This window comes from Gossypium hirsutum, chromosome D06 (genome assembly GCF_007990345.1).
Source record: "Gossypium hirsutum isolate 1008001.06 chromosome D06, Gossypium_hirsutum_v2.1, whole genome shotgun sequence".
NCBI lineage: Eukaryota > Viridiplantae > Streptophyta > Magnoliopsida > Malvales > Malvaceae > Gossypium > Gossypium hirsutum.
The window spans coordinates 43,000,719-43,009,442 of record NC_053442.1 but is presented as its reverse complement, the minus strand read 5'-3'; the positions used below and the strand labels follow the sequence as shown (position 1 = coordinate 43,009,442).

At 36.4% G+C, this 8,724-nt stretch overlaps 1 protein-coding gene across 1 annotated transcript; it reads right to left on the bottom strand.

The window, feature by feature from the left end:
* Positions 1-260: 260 nt before the first annotated feature.
* Positions 261-2,424, bottom strand: LOC121218413 (uncharacterized). The gene is made up of 5 exons (XM_041095588.1): positions 2,368-2,424; positions 1,686-1,979; positions 1,497-1,583; positions 968-1,139; positions 261-718 (listed from the first exon to the last, which is right to left on the bottom strand). Exons 1-5 carry the CDS (start codon positions 2,422-2,424, stop codon positions 261-263), a joined length of 1,068 nt encoding a protein of 355 aa, XP_040951522.1.
* Between the last annotated feature and the right edge of the window lie 6,300 nt (positions 2,425-8,724).

The window sequence follows — 8,724 nt, the reverse complement described above, 5'->3', positions numbered from 1 at the left end:
CAGACCAGTAGGCCCATTCTGTTAATTATTTCCAAATTTTACTTAAAAGCCTACTGACGAAAGATAGGGCTTATTCATAAAAATACCAAAATTTTCCCAAGTCCTGGCTTGAACTGGAGACCTCCCAAACACACCCGGAACACATAACCACTAAAGCAGACAGATATTTTTTGTCACACATTCACAATACCCAAAATTAAGATTTTGTGGTGTTACAATTCTACCCCCTAAAGAAAATTTCGTCCTCAAAATTTACTTGATCATAATAGATGAGGACACCCCTCACACATTACATCCTCGGGCTCCCATGTGGCCTCCTCAGTGCTATGATTACGCCATATAACCTTTACCAGTGGAATGTATTTCCTTCTCAGAGGCTTAACGTCGCGATCCATAATCTGAACCGACTCTTCCTCAAAGGTCAAATCTGGCTTAACCTTGATCTCTCCAACAGGGACAATATGAGTAAGATTAGAGTGGTTGCGCCTCAACATGTCCTCCAGTATTTGAATCACTCTTTCAGACTGACAATTGTTCTGAAGGTGGAATGCAGTATTGAAGTCCAACCTTAAATCCAAAGCCTTATGTGTCTTCCTCCAAAATTGAGATGCAAAACGAGGATCCTTATCAGAAGTGATCGAAACCAGTACTCCATGCAGTCTCACTATCTTAGAAATATAAAGCTTCGCCAGCTTCTGTAGGGAATAATCAGTACGAACTGGTATGAAGTGGGCAGACTTGGTCAATCGATCCACGATGACCCATATTGAATCCTTCTTAGTGGGTGTTAGAGGCAACCTATTAACGAAATCCATAGTTACGCGCTCCTATTTCCAAAGAATAATCTTAACCAGTTGCAGCAAAACTAAAGGCAACTGATGCTTAGCCTTAACCTTCTAGCAAGTCAGACATCTGCCCACAAAATCAGTAACCTCACATTTCAACCTTGGCCACCATTATAACTCACGGATGTCTCGGTACATCTTATTTCCGCCAAGAGGCATAGCATAAGGGCTACTATGCACCTTTTTCAATATGATCTGTCTCAAATCAGTATCATTCAAAACAGAGATTCTCACACGGAAACAGAGTACCCCATCACTATTCAGTCCAAAATCCGTAGTACTACCACCCTCAATCTGCCGAAATCGAAGACCCAACAACTCATCCTCCAACTACTTACCCTTAATCTGCTCAATCCATGACAGCTTAACCTGAAGATCGGCTAATAAACTACCATCATCAAATAAACTTTGGCGAGCAAATATCGCCGTCAAATTAGTCATAGCCCTACGGCTTAGTGCATTAACCACCACATTGGCCTTACTAGGGTGGTACTCAATGGTGCAGTCATAGTCTTTAAGCAGCTCAATCCATCTACGCTGCCTAAGATTAAGTTCCTTTTGAGTGAGGAGATACTTGAGGCTCTTATGATTACTGTAGATGATACAGTTCTAACCATACAAATTATGCCTCTATATTTTTAGTGTGAATACCACATCGGCCAACTCCAAGTCAGGCGTCGGATAATTCGCCTCATAGGTCTTAAGCTGATGAGACGCATAGGCTACCACCTTACCATCCTGCATCAACACACATCCCAAACCGACATGTGATGCATCACTATAAGCAGTGAACTCCTTTCCAGGCTCCGGCTATATCAGAATAGGGGCCTCAGTCAATACAGTCTTGAGTTTCTCAAAGCTCTCTTGCTGCGCATCAGTCCAGTTAAATGGCACACCCTTACATAGTAGCTTAGTAAATGGTGCCGCAATCAATGAAAAACCCTCTACAAATCGTCGATTATATCCCGCCAGTCCTAGAAAACTGCAGATCTCAGACAAGTTCCTAGGCTGCTTCCACTCCAACGCAGCCTTAATCTTTCGAAGATCAACTTGAATTCCCTCAGCCAAAATTACATGACCAAGAAGTGTCTCCTTACACAGCCAGAACTTGCACTTACTAAACTTAGCATAGAGCTGTTTTTCCCTCAAAGTCTAAAGAACGACTCAAAGGTGCTCTTCATGCTTATCCTTAGTCCTCGAGTAAATCAATATATCATCGATGAATACCACCGCAAATCGATCCAAATAAGGCTGGAACACTCGATTCATTAAATCCATGAAAGCTGTTGGTGCATTAGTCAGTCCGAATGGCATCACTAGGAAATCGTAGTGACCATAACGAGTCCTAAACGCGTCCTATGAACATCAGCCTCCTTAACCCTTAATTGATGATATCTAGATTGGAGGTCAATCTTGGAGAAAACTGAAGCTCCTCAAAACTGGTTAAACAGATCATCTATCCACGGTAGGGGTAATTGTTCTTAATGGTCATCTTGTTCAATTGTCGGTAGTCGATGCACACCCGCATCGGTCCATCATACTTCTTTACAAACAGTACTGGTGCTCCCCACGGAGACATACTAGGGCGGATGAACTCACGATCCAATAACTTCTAAATTTGAGCCTTAAACTCCATAAGCTCTTTTGGTGCCATTCGGTAGGGGGCAATAGACATCGGAGCTATACCAGGAAGGAGCTCTATCCCAAACTCCACTTCACGATTTGGAGGTAAACTTGGTAGCTCCTCAGGAAAGACATCCGGAACATTCTTTACCGTTCTGTTACCCTTAACTTTAGAGTCCTTAGAATTCGAAACACTTACATAGGCCATGAATACCTCACACCCTTTACGAACCAACTTCTCCACCACTAGTGCAGAGATCACATTAGATAAGTAGTTCTGACGTTCTCCAATCATGACTACCTCTATATCCTCCTCGGTGATTTTTACATTCTCGACCAGGGAAAAAAGATCTCACTCCTTCTGCAGGGCTATTAGAACTCTCAAATTATCTCTAAGGCCATCCTCAAAGCGGACACATCGCTATACTCAGATGCCACCATACCTCGCGCATAGCGACTCAGTTTCAAAAACTCAGCCTCATACTCGGCCACTGATCAATCCCCCTGTGTAAGATTTAGAAACTCTCTCCTATGTACATCCACATAACTAGCTCCGACATATTTCCCCTAGACGGCAGTCTTAAAGAACTCCTAAGTCAGACGTTCGGGCTGAGTGCCTTCTTTAATGGTCAGCCACCACTGATAAGCCTCATCCTGCTGTAGCGAGACTGTACCCTTTAATTTCTGCTTAGGAGTGCAATCTAGATCATCCATGGCCCTCTCCGTGGCCTCAATCCAATACTCGACCACATTAGGGGCGACCCCAGTGACACCCCTGAAGAGCTCAGCTCCATTGGACCAGAGTCATTCCATAATTGACCCTCGGCCGCCAAATCCAGTATTGGGCCTATCGACCCTCTCCAAAATCCTTAGCATAGCCTGGGAAAATGCATCGTCCCCAGCCATGCGATATTGAGACCTAGTCTCAGTAGCGAGCAACAATGGCATCTCACTCGTATCCAAATTTGGCAGGCTGTCCGATGACGAGGACTCAGCTCGAGCCCCTCTACGGCCTTTACCTTGGCCTCTAGTACCCTGTCTACGGATACCTCATGTGCTCATATCTAATCGAATTTATCTGGTATTATAAGTTTTATGAATCAGTTACAGTTCTAGTGTTTATTAACAAATTTTTTATGTAAAATAGTATCGATTATTCAGAGTTCATTTTCGTAAATCGCAATCTCAATATAGTTTCTAGTTTCTCTACAATTTTTAGTATACACTAACTAAAGTGTTTTCAGTACAGTTTACCACCTATAGTAGTTTCAAAATATACTATCCATAATAGTTTCAGTTTAAAACAAATCACAGTTTAGCATACTTACAGGATCGGCGCCGGAGACTCGGTGTACCACTTACTCAGTAAAAACATGTCAAATCATTTGGAAATCAATCAATTTTTTTAAAGCCCAATTTTTATAAAACCCATAATCCACAGCCGAGTTTTACAACCTGGCTCTGATACCACTAAATGTAACACCCTAAACCCGACTTAGACGTTATTCCCGAATCTGGCAATGTCACATGGAATGATATTTGAAGATAAGATTATCGAGTTAAAACCGTTACAATTAGTTAGCTTTTATTTAATTTGAAAAAAATAAGTACTAGTTGATTTCCTGTAAAACTTGTCTCTTCGCAGAAGCTTTTGTAACAAATTAATTTAGGGAAAATTGTTTTTATTTACGAAAACCTTAGTTTTTAGAAAAACCATGTTTTGTTGAGTTATAGTTTAAAAAAATCCAAAAGAAAGTATAAAGTCCAAAATTTAAAGCCAACCACTCCATAGTCCAAAAGTTACATCAAAAACCCCAAATAAGTAATAAATTCTAGACATTAACGAAACATAGTCTAAAATTTATGTGTGGAAACCATCGAGTCCTCTGCTGGATTGACCCGTCAAGTTTGGGGATTACCTGTACAGATTAAATAGAAAAAGGGTGAGATTTCACAAACTCAGTGTGTAATCCCCACAAAAAAATGCATACAGATATTCAACAGCATTCAGTTCAATACAGTCTAGGGCCTGGGCCCATCATAGAATCAGTTTGGGCCTTAGCCCGTTCAGATACAGTCTTAAAAATTCATTAGGGCCTTGGCTCATATCAGATACAGAATGCAGATACAGTAAATTAGAATCCTACCCACTAGCCTCTACACACCATCTCCGTCCAACCCTACACACCATATGGGGATTCAATTAACCCACCCATCCCTACACACCATGCTGTACCAAAATGCGACACATAATCAGAAGGTTGCAGCTGAGCTGCCAGATAACAAGCTTAAGAGCCTTTTAGACATTTCCTCCAAATACCATTAACTCACCCCGATGCAATGCAGCATGCAAAATATGTCATGCCATTATGCAATTAATAGTACTTACATCCAGATATCATAAGTCATGCTCGGTATAGAAATTAGACAGACAAATCACACATATAGGGGTTTAAGTAATGCTTATCGACCCTATAGTAGGTTCATAATCGACTTAAGAGACCCGTGCAACCTTAGTAATCAATTCAGTGATAATGGGCTCATACACCGATATGGTCTGCCTATGTGGCCCACTCGGCCCAAATTGACCTTGGTCGAGTGGTGCATTGTGCTAGCTAAATATTCATATATGTTTTCACCATTAACTTATATGTTCCTTCTAAACTATCTATTTGAGTCACTGTTACTAAAATTATTTATATTTTAAGCTAAAGAATTCCAAATTAAGATTTTCTTAATTTCTTTGAAACTAGACTCAAATATCTTTCTACCATAAAATTTTTAGATTTTTTGGTTTAGGCAATAAGTACATTAAAATCTTCAATCTTACCCCTGTTCTACTGTCAGACAGCTTCGACCTTTCTTTGCTAAAAATTAATTATCTCTTAGTAAAAAATTTATATGATGTTACCATTTGTTTTTATTGAAAATAGACTCATTAATAATTTAAAAATGTAAATTTTAACCCCTAATTATTTTTCTCCAATTTTTGATGATTTTCCAAACTCAGAATAGGGGAACCCGAATTCATTCTGACCTTGTCTAGAAAAACTTATTATATCTCACGATTTACAATTCCATTACTTACACCGTTTCTTCTATGAGAAACTAAACTCAATAAGATTTAATTTCGTATTTTTTTCATCCTCTAATTTGATTTTCACAATTTATGGTGATTTTTCAAATTTAGCCTACTGCTACTGTCCAAACAACAAGCAATTTCGGCTTTTCGCCAAATCCTATTTTCTGCGTTTCAGGTACACACCTGGTTTTGTTTGTTGATAAATCAGTCCCGAGTACTCCAAATTCTATAATTGAACAAATAAAAGTAATTTAATCTCACATAACGTGATCCAAATCGAACTCGTATCGATGTTTTAACCCATAAGCGACTAAACCTTACCTTCAATCGATGAACAGTAATTCCCACACAAACTAAGACTCCGATTGGTGATTACGAGCCCTTGAATCTTCCCCTAATTGGCATAAACAAAACACTTTAGAAGAAAGTTAACAAGCAGAGACAAATCTGTCATCTAAAACTTAACGAACGATCACAGACAAATGTGAAGCGACACGAGGCAGAGTGGGAAAAGAAAATTCAAGAAGATAAAGGCTAAAAAAGAAAAAAAATTATGAACAAAATATTTGATAACCACCCTAATCCCTTATTTCTCCCCATCAAACTCCCCACTAAATCCACTACTCAGATTTTTAGTCCATCTGAAACTCTCCTGGACGCACAAGCAAAAATAATGCCCATGCCAAGATTCGAACACAGGACCTCCTTCACACCAACACTCCACTTATCCACCAGACTAGTAGGCCCATTCTATTAATTATTTGCCAACTTTTACTTAAAAGCCTACTGACCAAATATAGGGCTTATTCATAAAATACCAAAATTTTCCCAAGTCCTAGCTTGAACTTTGTACCTCCCAAAGAAACACAGAACACATAACCACTAAACTAGACTGATGTTTTGTGTTACACATTCACAATACTCAAAATTAAAATTTTGGGGTGTTACATGAATTTAGGTTAGCCTTTAAGATCTTGTCTACCATTTACCCTAGAAAAATTATAAATAATATGTAAGATATATTTTTAGGGTTTTAAAATAATTTAAATATCGTATAGGATTCATCTTTAAAATCTAAAATTAATATGTAAATATTGTTTAGAACTTTATTCAAGATTAAAACTAAATATTTTTGTAGGTGAATTGTAAATTATGAGTAGGTCTTTCTAAGTATTTTATTTTAGAAACTTTTTAAGAAAGCTAATAAATATTATTTAAGATATATTATTGTAGGGTTTTGACGAATTTAAACCTTAGATCAAGAAATTTAAAGTAAGATAAATCATAAACCCGACATAGGATACTTCCGTAAGATCTTGATAGGCTCAACGTTATTAATTAAATATTTTAAATAATAATAAAAGACCGAATAAGTTGTATATGGATTTTAATATTTCTCTTAATTATTGGTAATTTCGAGGTTTTTTTTAAATTCTAAAATAGAATTAATTTGAGGAATTGAAGGTATTTTACTAGAATTATTTAGGTATCCTTTAAGGTTCTTGTTAAAAGTAAAAATCTCTAATTTAGCTTCAAATTAGATAAGTTTGGTGAACATATCTTAATCGAGTTACAATTAAACCAGAAGTATTTTCTTTGAAGTTTTTATTTAAGATTTCCATAAGATTTTAGCCTAGATTAAGACATAAATATGCTTAAATAAAAAAATCTAGCTCTTAAGACCCTATAAGACTATCCCCGGATAGGCGTAATGGGGGTGCTATAACCTTCCCCACATGTACCCGTACTCCCGAACCCGAAATTTCGTGATGAGATGAGTCTAGACTTTTAGGATTTTCCCATAGTATTAATTCTAAATTTTTAAACGATAGGTGGCTAACCAACCTAGCCCTAATTGGTTAGTGGTGACTCTACGTTAATTTTGGCCCTTCGTGTCTAGCTTTGCTTACTAGGCCCCCGTACTCTTATGTAAGCAACATTATGACATTTATATTAGAGATAAATATTCTATTAATTTAATAGATTTCATATTAAATTTAATCTAATAGTTACCTTTATAAGTATTATATTAATTTAATATTAAAGTGATTATGTTTAATCACAGTTTAGCACTCTAAACTCTCCTTATATATAGAGAGCATTGTGTCATTATTTTTCACACACTTGAGTTTAAGAGAAAGTTATAGAGAGAAAATTCTCTGAAGAAATTATTTCATAATATTTCTAGTGATATTTTTCTTTTTTACAGCTTGGTTCAAAAATTTAGAGAAATTATGAAATTACCCATTGGTAATTTTGTGGAAAATTTTCTGATTTGTAGCGAGCCCATACTCGGAAGACATGAGCTTGAGGATAGTAGATAAGACTATTCTGTCAAAGCATTCATCCTAAACGAATAAAAATATAAATTTTGATCAAGTGTTTATTACTTTAGATATGACACCCAAGTTGTTGTTTTTGGTAAAAAAAATTAAACTCTGGTTGTCCCTCAAATCTATATTCCACTACATTTCCAAACTCGATTTTCCAACAATTGGTATCAAAGCCATGTTATGCTCTATTTATAAGTATAAAGAGATAATCAAAATATATTTCTCTTTATTTTGAATGATTTGATTACATAGAAACTAACATTCTTTAGATCTTATGCATTTTTTAAGTTATATATGAGAATGGATGTGATATTACATATTTGTTACATAATTGTTATTTTTTGTCAATGTTGTAATTCTTCGGAAATAGATCGTGGACTATCATCTTCATGTAGAATTGTTTTTTTAATTCATAAAATTCTTGTAAGCCAGAAACGGTTATAGGATTTAAATTTAAATTTTCCAAAATGAATCCATGATAAGGAGAAGATGGAGCAGTGACGGTTGAAGGCCCAAAGAATGCCTTGTGGTGAAAACTATGTAATTTTTGTTTTCCATTTATTTTCTAGAAATAGAATCATGGAAACCTTGGCTGAAAATTTTATTTTAATTACCTATCTCCTTATATATTTATTTTATAATTGTTTATAATATAAATTATGTTATATTATAAGTTTGATATATATATATGAGATGATACAAAGTTGACCGATTAAAAAAAAGAAGTGTGGTAATGAGAAGGTGAATGTCTAGGATTGACTTTGGAAAGGAAAAATTTGATTTTTAAGTGGTCAAATTTGACTCACCTCCATTTCTTGGACCTTACTTGGTGTACAGTTCA